The 12,262-nt window shown below is 39.6% G+C and overlaps 1 protein-coding gene across 3 annotated transcripts; it reads left to right on the forward strand.

The window, feature by feature from the left end:
• The first annotated feature begins 520 nt into the window (after positions 1 to 520).
• On the forward strand, positions 521 to 10,069 carry LOC102713940 (cation-chloride cotransporter 1). Of its 3 annotated transcripts, XR_001551299.2 has the most exons (15): positions 521 to 708; positions 841 to 1,041; positions 2,061 to 2,171; positions 2,287 to 2,365; positions 2,821 to 2,912; positions 3,446 to 3,560; positions 3,819 to 3,919; positions 4,303 to 4,364; positions 4,992 to 5,240; positions 5,324 to 5,438; positions 6,402 to 6,596; positions 7,255 to 7,655; positions 7,902 to 8,063; positions 8,151 to 9,431; positions 9,629 to 10,069. XR_001551299.2 is itself a non-coding variant. In XM_006661553.3 (14 exons), exons 2-14 carry the CDS (start codon positions 848 to 850, stop codon positions 9,248 to 9,250), a joined length of 2,976 nt encoding a protein of 991 aa, XP_006661616.2. In that variant the 5' UTR covers positions 521 to 708; positions 841 to 847; the 3' UTR covers positions 9,251 to 9,621. The 3 variants fall into 3 exon arrangements, 2 of the variants coding, with proteins under 2 accessions (XP_006661616.2, XP_015697408.2); XM_006661553.3 differs by lacking the exon at positions 9,629 to 10,069 and having other exon boundaries at positions 8,151 to 9,621; XM_015841922.2 differs by lacking the exons at positions 521 to 708; positions 841 to 1,041; positions 9,629 to 10,069 and having other exon boundaries at positions 2,086 to 2,171; positions 2,295 to 2,365; positions 8,151 to 9,621.
• The last annotated feature ends 2,193 nt before the right edge of the window (positions 10,070 to 12,262 follow it).

Genomic DNA, 12,262 nt, shown 5'->3' on the forward strand with positions numbered 1-12,262 from the left:
CGTGCACATTAGATTTTCCCCCTAAAATGTGTGACTTTGACTAATAAAATGCTAACCATAACTTGGCGTAGAATACAATATGATAGGGTTATATCGAGAGGAAAAATGAAGTGATCCATAATTATAACATGAAAAAAAATATGGATGTCTATTATGTGGTGTGACAAGTTGAGTTATCCATCTAAACAACTCTTTACAGTGGCTAGTGAGGCAACAGTACAACAACGGTCTTGTATACTTGCATAGTCAAATTTAACCAATCATATTATATGAAATGAGGTATCGTATATAATACTCTATACAATTTTTTCTCTTAACTCTGAGTATTTCAGTGACAATGCAAGAAATACTTTACTAATCACACTTAACATTTTATTACTTCTACTCCCACAGAGCAGGTTCTAGAAGGTCAAAAGTCAACACGCAAGATTTTCCATTTCTTGTACTATTTTCTTTTCCTTGAACCGAACAAACGCACCCAAAAACCTGAGGAAGAAGCAACCCCGAAAACAAGCGAATTTCGTAAATCTCTCTCGCTCCCTATTTTCCCTTCTCTGACCGTTGCCCACCTTCCTACCGCGTCACGTCCTTCACGGCCCCCACCATTCCCCTCGCCGTCGCCGCCGCCGCCGCACTCGCACTCGCCCTCTCCCTCGCCCCTCGCCGCCGGCGCATCCTCCTCCGTCGACCTCCCCATACACCTGCCTGGTAAGCACAGCACAGTCACTCGCAGCCGCCGCTGTTCGTGGCGGCGTGGTGGATCTGGATCAGGCTGGGCAGGGGGGTCGTCGGTCGCTTGGAGGTGGCCGCTTCTAAACCCTAGATCTCACCCGTGCGCAGAGAGGGGATGGAGAACGGGGAGATCGAGGGGGCGCCCGACGACGCGCTACCGGTGCCCGCGGCGCCGCCCAACGGCGGACGGAGGTATCGTCCCGTCGGCTCTAGCGATCGCGCCGTCGTCCAGATGACCTCCATGGAGCCCGGATCCTCCTCGTCCTCCTCCACCACCGCAGTCGGTGGCATCACGCCCCAGCCGCCGAGGTATGTACACTTCGCTTCTCTCTCTCTCCCGATTTCGCGACCTTTTCTTCCTAGGTGTCTGATGATATTGAGTAGACATAACACTAGTACTGCTTTAATCAGTGTTACCCATTGCTTGTGCAAATCTGGCCGCGTGCATTGTCTTGCCCATGCGTTATTAAGCAAAATGGTTAGGGTGTTTCACCAATCAATCAGATGGTAGGTTTGATTGTTAGGAACCGATGAGTAGTGTGCACTGACACATCTCCACCATTATGTATTTCCTTTGGACTAGCCTCCACAACCATTTTTGCCACACTTTTTTTCTCCTCTTTCATTTAGAGATTCGGGAATCAGGACCAAGGCTGTAAAACCAGACGAGTTTTATTTGCTTTGTGGGACCCCTGCAATTGTAATGTTACTGCTTTTCAAATTTTGCAGTAATATACTGCTATATGATAATACTTGGTTTTGAGTAAATTTGAATGGAAGATATTGTGGCTTGTTGCTGTCGACATATTCAGGACCAACCATATTGCTGGCTATCACTGCATAGTACAATGCTTAAATCGGTGTTGGTGGCGATGTTTTGAGTTGTAGCCATAATTTTGCCTCATAGGCTCGTATGGCATTCCCATGTTAAATGATATATCAGGCTCCTATGTACATGTTCTGTTTTTGTCAATAGATGCCACAGCTGCTGCTGCTTGAAGAGGATAAACATGTTCTGTTTTTTGTCCTTCAATTCCAATTATTGAGTTCCATAGCGTGGGGAATTGGTTTCTCTATGAATATTGTGTACCCTGCACATCTCGTTTGCTCCAATGAAATAGATGTTACTTCATGCATATTCACTCATTTGCCTCATGAGTATGTTCATATTGTTATTTGCACATTAAGAGATATTTATACTTGGTGGGTATAATTTCCTTCCATGTGCATTTTTTAACTCCCATTAACAATCGAGATGAGAATTTTGAGGAATTCTGTTTGTCCTACTTTGACATGTAAAAGCTAACTCATTTTTATACAAATTATAGGAACCTAACAGTGGACCCGAGCATGCAAGAAGGTTCCACGGGATCTCAAGGGGATTCAAAGCTTGAGCTTTTTGGTTTTGACTCCCTTGTAAATATTTTGGGCCTCAAGAGGTATGATCCTTGCTTTGCTTCTGTTTGTGGAGAGCGTGTGGCGTGTGCTCTACAAAAAAATCAATAGAACTATTGCTTTTCTTCATTACATCAGCATCTGATTGAAACTGAACAGCATGACAGGAGAACAGATTCAGGCTCCTTCCAGTCCTAGGGATGGCGAGGATATAGCAATTACGATTGGACGGCCAAAGGTTATTCTCCACTTCAGCATTTAGGATGAAGTCCATCTGTTTCAAACTTAGTCATACTTCTCCATGTTGAGAGTGAATAGCTACAGACTGGTTTATTTTGACTTATGCAACAAACCAGTCGCAATAATTCAGTACATATGGTATACATTTTCTGTATCTAGATATAACTTCAGAATTTAAAACCAATACGTTTCTACTGGTTGCTTCATCTGTTATATTCAGTGTTTTGTTATATGCCTAAATACATTTGCTTAATATAAACACATGTTGTTTATTTGTATTATTCAGTACACTTGGAAAATTGATAGATTATGCCTGGTCTTCAAAGATTGTTCAGTTTAAATTCCATTCATCACCATTGTTTTTCTTGCTCTTTTTATTTTTTTAAGTCACTTGAATTTATGACTACTGGAGACATTATATCATTGATTCCATTACTTTTATTGGTCTGGCAGGAAACTGGACCCAAGTTTGGTACCCTGATGGGTGTGTTTGTCCCATGCTTGCAGAATATATTGGGAATCATTTATTATATCCGTTTTACATGGTAAAATATTCTGTGTACTTTCTTTATGTTATGAATAGCACTTGTATTCATTATGGGGGCACTAGGCCCGAATATATACAGGTACAAGGTGAGTAAATATAGAAACTATAAGAATATAGAAACTATAAGAGTATGAATACATATACATCTAACACTTTAAAGTTCTCATCTTCTTTTGTTTGAATGTCCTTGTTTATTCTTTTTGTGAACATTTTGTTCCTGTGCTCGTCAATGTAGTGCTCCCGTCATTCTTTTGACAGAAGCTCAACTGTAGCATTTCTTTCTTGTATGGCCTTTTCCCATAGTAGAACCAATTTTAAAAGCAGTAAAACGAAATTATTAAATGTAAAAAGTGCTATCCAGTTTTGACATATTAACTTATCAGTGTGTTAATCCCTTGATTAACTTCATAAACCTTTGTACCCTCCCCTGTTATTCATATCAGGTACAGTGCCATTTCAACAATTATTATCCCTGTATCTCGTCGTGCCCTTATGCATGACAACTGACTAATATATTTTTCTTTCCTGTAGGATTGTAGGTATGGCAGGTGCATGGCAATCGCTTGTTTTAGTCTCATTCTGTGGGGCATGCACATTTTTAACTGGAATATCATTGAGTGCCATTGCAACGAATGGAGCAATGAAGGTATGTTGAATGTAATTTACATGTGGAATAATTGATAGAATAAGCTCTGGTATGTCACATGTTTTTCTTCTGAGCCATCTTTGTTTCATTTCTATTTCATTGGTTGAATCTGATACCAGATGTGGCTAACATTCAGTAGGAGGGATAAGTTACATTTTGATTCAATGTTGGGGATACTTCAGATCTTACCTTGATTTTGTTCATTGCTCCCTATACACTTTACCATCAATGTAATGTGCATTTTTTTATGACCCATAGGGTGGTGGGCCATACTATCTCATTGGGCGTGCGCTTGGTCCTGAAGTTGGAGTTAGCATTGGACTATGCTTCTTCCTTGGAAATGCAGTCGCTGGATCCATGTAAGTGTTTAAACACTCAAAGGTTTCTTTTTCAAATGGTTGTGCTTATGGACAGAGTCACTGCAATATTATACACTCTTTCTACACTTGCCGCTTGAAACAAAGCAAAGATGAATCCCTATATCATCTGATGTACAAAATGTTAGTAGGATATGAACTGGTGAAAATTAATGATTTCTTTAATGCAATCTTCCATTATTTGATGTTCTTACATGCGAAAGTCCAGAACTCAACCACTTTGTTGAGGAAAACGTATAGAGGGAGATGGATAAATAATGATTGTATGATGCAACTGGTGTCTTATACGTTAAAGCCAAATTATGCAATGAACAAAATGGATGTGACCCCTTTTCTCTCTGGCGAACATATTCTGTCATTTTCAGGTATGTGCTAGGAGCTGTAGAAACCTTTTTGGATGCAGTTCCTTCTGCTGGTTTTTTTAAAGGTAAGTACAAGTTACAGGTGATAATAGTCAGTAAGTTTACTTTATGTTTGTGAGTGAAGGTAGAAAACTAGAAGTATCTCCCTGTATTTCGAGCCTTCTGCTAGTGTTAGGACATAAAGGATGCCGATATTTATTGTATCATGCATTTCTGGGCATAGATACTGAATGTCCTTTCACAGTTTAAACGAAGTAAATTCTCTTGGAGGTAAGGAGTACCAAGAGGCACAAACATTAACTAAGTTTGGGGGAGATATACTTTCAGTTTGGCTTTAGTGTTTCCTTTGAGTAATGCTCTTCATAATGCATAGTTGGACATCCTTTTTTAGTTAGTTCGACAAACTATGAATAGATGACCATCGTTGTTCTTTTATTCACTTCTGTTCTTCCTTTTATCGCTAAAACTGAAGCATCAGTCTAGCATATTAACTGCCTACATAGAAATGCAGGATTCATATGTTTTATCCTTATCTGACACCATGCCAAACAGAATTAGCTAATTAGTTTAACTGTGAGAAGTTGAGAAAGGAAAGGATGGCTTGTACTCAGCAATATTAATTAATTTTCTTACCTTTAGTTCTTAGTTTTTGTTTCCATTTGGACTTATTTGCATCTCTGTTTTAAATGCAGAGAGTGTTACAGTAGTCAACAGTACATTAGGAAATGGTACTGCAACATCTGGAGCAGCAACTATATCAACACCCAGCTTGCACGACCTTCAAGTATATGGTGTTATTGTAACCATACTGTTGTGCTTTATTGTGTTTGGTGGTGTCAAAATCATCAACAAGGTTGCACCTGCGTTCTTAATACCAGTCCTATTTTCACTGTTGTGCATTTTTCTTGGTGTTTTCATTGCACCAAGGCACAATGCTCCAAGTAAGTTGACCTTATTTTACTTATATATTGGATCAGTATTATGTACTGATTCATAAATTTATAATGTTGTTTTGTCTATCTAGAGGGAATCACTGGGTTGAGTATAACCACATTTAAGGACAACTGGGCTTCAGAATATCAACGCACAAACAATGCTGGAGTTCCTGATCCAAATGGCTCTATATATTGGGATTTCAAGTAAGTTTTCGCTTTCTGTAAAAACATGAAGAAAATGTCATTTTATAAAAATATCTATGAGGAAAATCTAAGCATACTCCATACAAGCTGGAAGCAACACAAAATTTGAATGCATTTTTTTTACTTAACCCTATGAAGTATGAACTTTGGGCCCTCTTGGCAATGACCCCTGCTCATTATTTGTTGCTACTTTGGACTTTCGTAAATCTTTTGTGCCCACATTTCATTGACTCATTGTAGTAGCCCTTCATCTTGAACAGCCAAACTGCCTTGTAATGAGTGTGGTTGGGAACTTGGGATGAGGTCCCTTAGGTCTGTTTGAGGTTCCCCTGGACCCAAGTGGCATGATGGTGCCATGGAGTGAGCTTCACCACAAGGGCAGAGGGAAAGAAGCAAAAACTAAAGATTTGAGAAAAGAATCTAAGAAATGTTATTGATAAACGTCTAATTCTAAGAAATGCTATCAACAAGTGTGTGTTCTATAATATGCCACCGTATAAACAACTTTGGGTAAGAAATATCATCATTCTTAGGGCTCTGTTAGCAGTCCTCCATTAAGCGCGATAAGATGAACAGTCATTTAAGGGCGCGAGATGGATAGAACTCTAACGGTGATGGTATTTTTTAGACAGTTATTTGTATGATGGTATTTCATAGAATTCACACTCATTGTAACATTTCTTAGATCTAGACGTTTGTCAATGACATTCTTTTAATTTTATCGATTTGTTTTGTCATTACTTATGGTTTTTTGCATGTATTGAAAAATATATGGGCATGACTCTTTTCATGATTATGTTTAGTTGTCCAGTTAGAATAAGTTCAAATGTCGGTTACTAAGCCTGTGCTAGAGTTTCAATGAAGTTCCTAAATCTTAGTGCTAATTTATTCCTCCATAGCAGTTCACTTATTACTTTTTTTTGCTTAAATCCAACTTGCTAACTATTTATATTGACTTTTCAGTGCTTTGGTAGGCCTCTTTTTCCCAGCAGTCACTGGAATTATGGCTGGTTCAAACCGTTCTGCTTCATTGAAGGACACACAACGTTCAATACCAATTGGAACATTAGCTGCAACTCTTACAACAACTGCTATGTACCTGTTTTCTGTCCTTCTATTTGCAGCCTTGGCCACAAGAGAAGAGCTTCTGACTGATAGGTACATACTCCATTTTTTTATTTAACCCTGTTGACTTTTGGATTGACGTTTGATCGTTCGTCTTATTCAATTTTTTTGTGCAAATATGCAAAATTATAAGTCAATTCTTAAAGTTTCTTTAGTAATAAATCAAAATATAACAAATAATTAATAATTATATACTACCTCCGTTTTATAATGTAAGAAGTTTGACTTTTTTGTTTACAATGTTTGACCATTTGTCTTATTAAAAAAATATGAAAATATCATTTATTTTGCTTGTGACTTACTTTATTATCAAAAGAACTTTAAGCACGACTTGTCATTTTTTATATTTGTAAAATTTTTTGAATAAGACGAATGGTTAAACGTTATAACCAAAAAAGTCAAACATCTCGCAGTATGTAACGGAGGTAGTACATTTTTTTGAATAAGATGAATGGTCAAATGTATACCCAAAAGTCAAATGCATCAAATAAAAAAAAGTGGAGGGAGTACTTCTTAAACAGTACAAGATAATTGTTGAATATATTCTTTTGTTTATTCTGTTCTTAAACAGCTAGAACTTTTACAACACGACTATAGCATACATATTAATTTTGTCCTAGTACCATACCATGAGCAGTTTTGTTACTGATTTCCTGTATTGTGAACTCATAAATATCCTCAATACTTGCAGGCTTCTTACCGCTACAGTGGCATGGCCTGCTCCAGCAGTGATTTACATTGGTATTATTTTGTCTACCTTAGGTGCAGCGCTCCAGAGTTTGACAGGGGCTCCAAGATTACTGGCAGCAATAGCTAATGATGACATTCTTCCAGTTCTTAATTACTTCAAGGTTTCTGAAGGGGCTGAGCCTCACTCAGCCACTTTATTCACAGCTTTCATCTGTATCTGTTGTGTGGTTATTGGCAACCTGGATTTGATTACACCCACAATCACAATGTTTTTCCTTTTGTGCTATGCTGGTGTGAACCTGTCATGCTTTCTCCTTGATCTCCTTGATGCTCCTAGTTGGCGCCCTCGTTGGAAATTTCACCATTGGAGTCTATCGCTTGTTGGTGCATTGCTTTGCGTTGGTACGATTATATACTATTACAAGTTCATTTTGGCACAATGATATGCATCATGAGCTGTAACATTTTCTGATATTAGTTTGATTAAATACTTATGACACACTAAATTTTGATACAAATACATCCTCGTCTGCACTTTACAAGTATTGTTTAACCTGTACGTTAGCACACAACTATTTTGCTGCAGCATTAGTCTGTCCATATAATACTTTATTTCCACTTACTTGGATCGTTCTCTCGAATTTTCAGTGATCATGTTTTTGATATCATGGTCTTTTACTGTTGTCTCCATTGCCCTTGCAAGCCTCATCTATTACTATGTGAGCCTAAAAGGTAAAGCTGGTGACTGGGGAGATGGATTTAAGAGTGCATACTTTCAATTGGCACTGAGAAGTCTCAGATCATTAGGAGGTATGACTTTCTGTTTGGAAACTAATTATCATATTTGAAACTGTAAGAGTTACCTTCTTTGTAACACTTAAAACATTCTTGTCACAGCAAACCAAGTGCACCCTAAGAATTGGTACCCCATTCCTCTGATATTCTGCCGTCCTTGGGGTAAACTTCCGGAAAATGTACCTTGTCATCCGAAGCTTGCAGATTTTGCAAACTGCATGAAGAAGAAGGGGCGTGGTATGTCTATTTTTGTCTCGATTATTGATGGTGATTATCATGAACTGGCTGAGGATGCCAAGACTGCTTGTCATCAGCTGGACACTTACATTGAGTACAAGCGCTGTGAGGGGGTTGCAGAGATCATTGTCGCGCCATCAATGTCTGAAGGTTTCCGCAGCATTGTTCAGACAATGGGACTGGGTAACTTGAAGCCCAATATTATTGTGATGCGTTACCCTGAGATTTGGCGTCGTGAGAATCTGACACAAATACCTTCAACATTTGTCAGCATCATAAATGATTGCATTATTGCTAACAAGGCTGTTGTCATTGTGAAGGGCCTTGATGAGTGGCCTAATGAGTACCAGAGACAGTATGGGACTATTGACCTCTACTGGATTGTGAGAGATGGAGGATTGATGCTGCTTCTGTCTCAGCTCCTGCTCACAAAAGAGAGCTTTGAAAGCTGCAAAATCCAAGTGTTCTGCATAGCGGAAGAGGATACTGATGCTGAGGAGCTAAAGGCTGATGTAAAAAAGTTCTTGTATGATCTTCGAATGCATGCTGAGGTCATTGTTGTGACTATGAAGTCATGGGAACCACACATGGAGACCAGTAGCAGTGGTGCCCAGCAGGATGATTCTCAAGAGGCTTACAGGAGTGCACAGCGAAGAATCAGTACATACCTCTCTGAAATGAAGGAAACCACACAAAGAGAAGGACGTCCGCTAACGGAGGATGGGAAGCAAGTAGTTGTGAATGAACAGAAGATCGAGAAATTCCTCTATACAATGTTCAAGCTAAACTCCACAATACTTAGATACTCCAGAATGGCAGCTGTGGTGCTAGTAAGCCTACCTCCACCGCCTCTAAACCACCCTGCGTATTTCTACATGGAGTACATGGATCTGCTTGTAGAGAATGTCCCACGGATGTTGATAGTTAGGGGATACAGAAGAGATGTTGTCACATTCTTCACATGATTAAAAAGATTAATATATACCTTTTGCTGCTCTACAGCCATTTGGTTGTTGTAATATCATCATAGCAAAGTGGACAAGCAGATTTATTTGCAGATTTTACAGCTGAAAGTCAGAAGCCATCACCTTGAAGGCTACATACCCTGACATAAGAGATCTGCTGGGCCTTTCACTCGCATATTGGGTACGTCAACTACAGTATCTCCATTCTTTTTTGGACTCCACGGATTCACATAGCAAGCTTCGATATGATTACTTAATTGTCACAAATTTTGTAGCCCTGGTGTTCTCCATACGTGTAACAATTTTAGAAATGCTGCAACTTTTCCTTTTGCACTGAAACAGTAGCGATGGTGACCACATTTTTTTATATATTTGCAGTTGATGTAAAATGAGCAAACTGAGGCTGAGGGGCCATTATCTTGGCTTGTGATTAAAGAATATTTCGTTGGCATGTTGTTGATTAGCATGAGGTTTACTGGTTTATACTGATAAAATGTGAATCAGCTGTAATGATTGGAACATACAGGGTGTGGAACTTCATGTGCTAGTCATCAAAGTTTAGAATGCCGGAGATGTCTAGGGTCAATGAAATCACCACCTCGGATATATTTTCATCAAAGTTTAGTGTTTGTCATGTGTGTTATAAATATTTGAGGGATCACATCACTTATGAACTTGGCCAGAAGGCTAATGACAAATTAGTGACACTACCATGTATTATAGTTTTTTTTTTCTTGCACCGTTGCATGTAGCACTTTGCTTTGAATGTTGATCTCGCGCTCTATAAGTTGATCATATTGTACCGTTGCATATTGTACCGTGAGGATGTTCTTGCATTAATTGTTTCATCTAATTTACTGTTTGGTAGAGTTGAGTGTCTACTGCCATTTCTTCCATGACCTGTCAGACCTTTACAGGTTAGGCGTACTGTAGAACAGAAGAGAAGAGCTTTAATTTGTTTCTTACTTCACAGGTTAAACTTGTTGATTTGAGGCTTTTCAGCAAGTCAAATAAGTCTGCTGGTTTCAGTATCTGGTCGTTTCATAGACCGTTCCATGATTTGATCGTGAAGTTGCATTGGTTGCATGCTAGTGCTTTGTTGCAGTATTTTATTGGCATTTGTGCCTAAGTCGAAAGCTGTAGATGTTAGCTAAGAGCAGGTATAATAGTAGGCTATAAGCCTACTATAAATATATTTTAAAGAGGTAAGATATGAGAGAGAAGAGCAGTGAATTATAAACTTGTAGCTAGCTGTAGCACAGACTTTAAGATATAGTAGTATATGTTTTGTAATTATCGATTGTATAAATTGACTATTAGATTGACTATAGATGAATTAGAGCTACTAATTGGCTATACTATTAAACTTGTTCTAAGTAAAAGATGCTTTGTTACATGTGTCAATTCTTGCTTATAAATATGGGAATTGCTATTTCTCATGTGACTGAGATTGAGGTGTGACGAGATGGGTGAATCTCGTCGGAGACGAAGGGTCATTGCAGCATATTTTTAAATAAAAAATAATTTATAAATAAATTTTATATATGATGAGTTTTAAATTTAAAATTGAAAATTTTAATTTTAATTTAAGCACGCATAAATGAAAAAGATGAGTTGGAGCAAAGATTTGCTCTGGCGACGCTTGCTGGCTCTCGTTGATGCTTGGTGAGCGTAGGTGTAAATGTGTGACTTGGAGCGAGGGCGTCGGACGGGCGGGAAGAAAGAGAATGGGAAGAGAGAAGGCTTTTCATGCATAAATCTTAATATAATCATAGCCGTTCAAAGTGACAGAAAATCACAAGTATTTTTATGTGACTAAAAACTAGACAATGCCTGTAAAATAATTAGCACAGGGAAAAGTAGCGGATTTTGAATGAAAAGTAAATGCCACGTGTTCCACGTGGGACCCTGATCAAGACCAACAAAAATATGTGATGAAAAAAAATGTTTTACACGTGGTGGAATCGCATACGCACATACGTGCTTACCTGCACTGCACTGCACAGGTGTGATATACTGACTGGCATACAGCCACTCTGAAATCTACCTGCACTGCAGTGGACAGGTCTGATGTACTGACAAGCATTTGCAACGAGAAAGAGTAGCAAAATATACTTACGGCACACGCTGTGCTCCGACGTGGTGAGGAGCTCTAGCTCACCACGTCGGAGCACGGCAACTAACTCGGTGTAGACCGTGTCCCTTTGGAGAAGCCCGGATCTTTCAGGGGGCATCGGTTCTCCAACCAGAGCTAGCGTGGGCTCGAAAGCAACAAAGGAGGAGAGAGTGAGAGGCCAAGAGGGAGTGGAAGCCTCCCAAGACACGCTGCATATCTCGTTGCCGCCATGATGCGCCCTCTGCTAGACTCGCCTGACGCAAATTTTCCCACCGCCGTGACGTGCCCTTCGCCGGACTAGATTTGATGCCGCCGGGCTAGATCCGTCGTCGCCGAGGTCGCTCAGCCACCACTGAGCTCGATTCACCACCGCGGGGTCGTGCCATAGTCGCCAGTTAGCTCGCTCCGCCGCCGCGCTCCGCGCTGCGGTATAACCTAGATCCGCTGGCGTCGGGCTCGCTTCGTCGATGCCGGGGTCGCTCCACCTCCGTCATCGGGCTCAATCCGCCCAGTAGAGAGGGAAAGAGGAGAGGCGTCGGGGAGAAAAGGAGAGGGGATTGGAGTGCGCACGTGATTCTCTCCTTAAAAAATGGATAAAGTCTAAAGTACAAAAGAATATATATGTGACTTGCATTTTAGAGATAGTACCCTCATGGTAGGACTACTCATGTGAGTAGCATGCATAGTGCATATGCTCTTAGAAGCATAGCATGAAAATCTAGGTCAAAGGTCGACCTGCTCTGGCTGTCGTTTCATCGGTCAAACTGCTAGGTCACTAGTCAAATCACCAGTTTTTATTTAATAATATTATATTTAATTTATATTAATTTTAATATACAACTTTCACAAATTTGTAAAATATGTATAATAAACCAACTAGCAATATACTCGTGGTA

This window comes from Oryza brachyantha, chromosome 10, assembly GCF_000231095.2.
Source record: "Oryza brachyantha chromosome 10, ObraRS2, whole genome shotgun sequence".
NCBI classification, from domain to species: Eukaryota; Viridiplantae; Streptophyta; class Magnoliopsida; order Poales; family Poaceae; genus Oryza; species Oryza brachyantha.

Coding starts and splice junctions, on each gene's coding strand:
- LOC102713940 (XM_006661553.3), top strand. CDS start 848: ATGGAGAACGGGGAGATCGAGGGGGCGCCCGACGACGCGCTACCGGTG. Junction 2,913..3,445: donor TATTATATCCGTTTTACATG/GTAAAATATTCT, acceptor TCTTTCCTGTAG/GATTGTAGGTATGGCAGGTG. Junction 5,439..6,401: donor TCTATATATTGGGATTTCAA/GTAAGTTTTCGC, acceptor TTGACTTTTCAG/TGCTTTGGTAGGCCTCTTTT.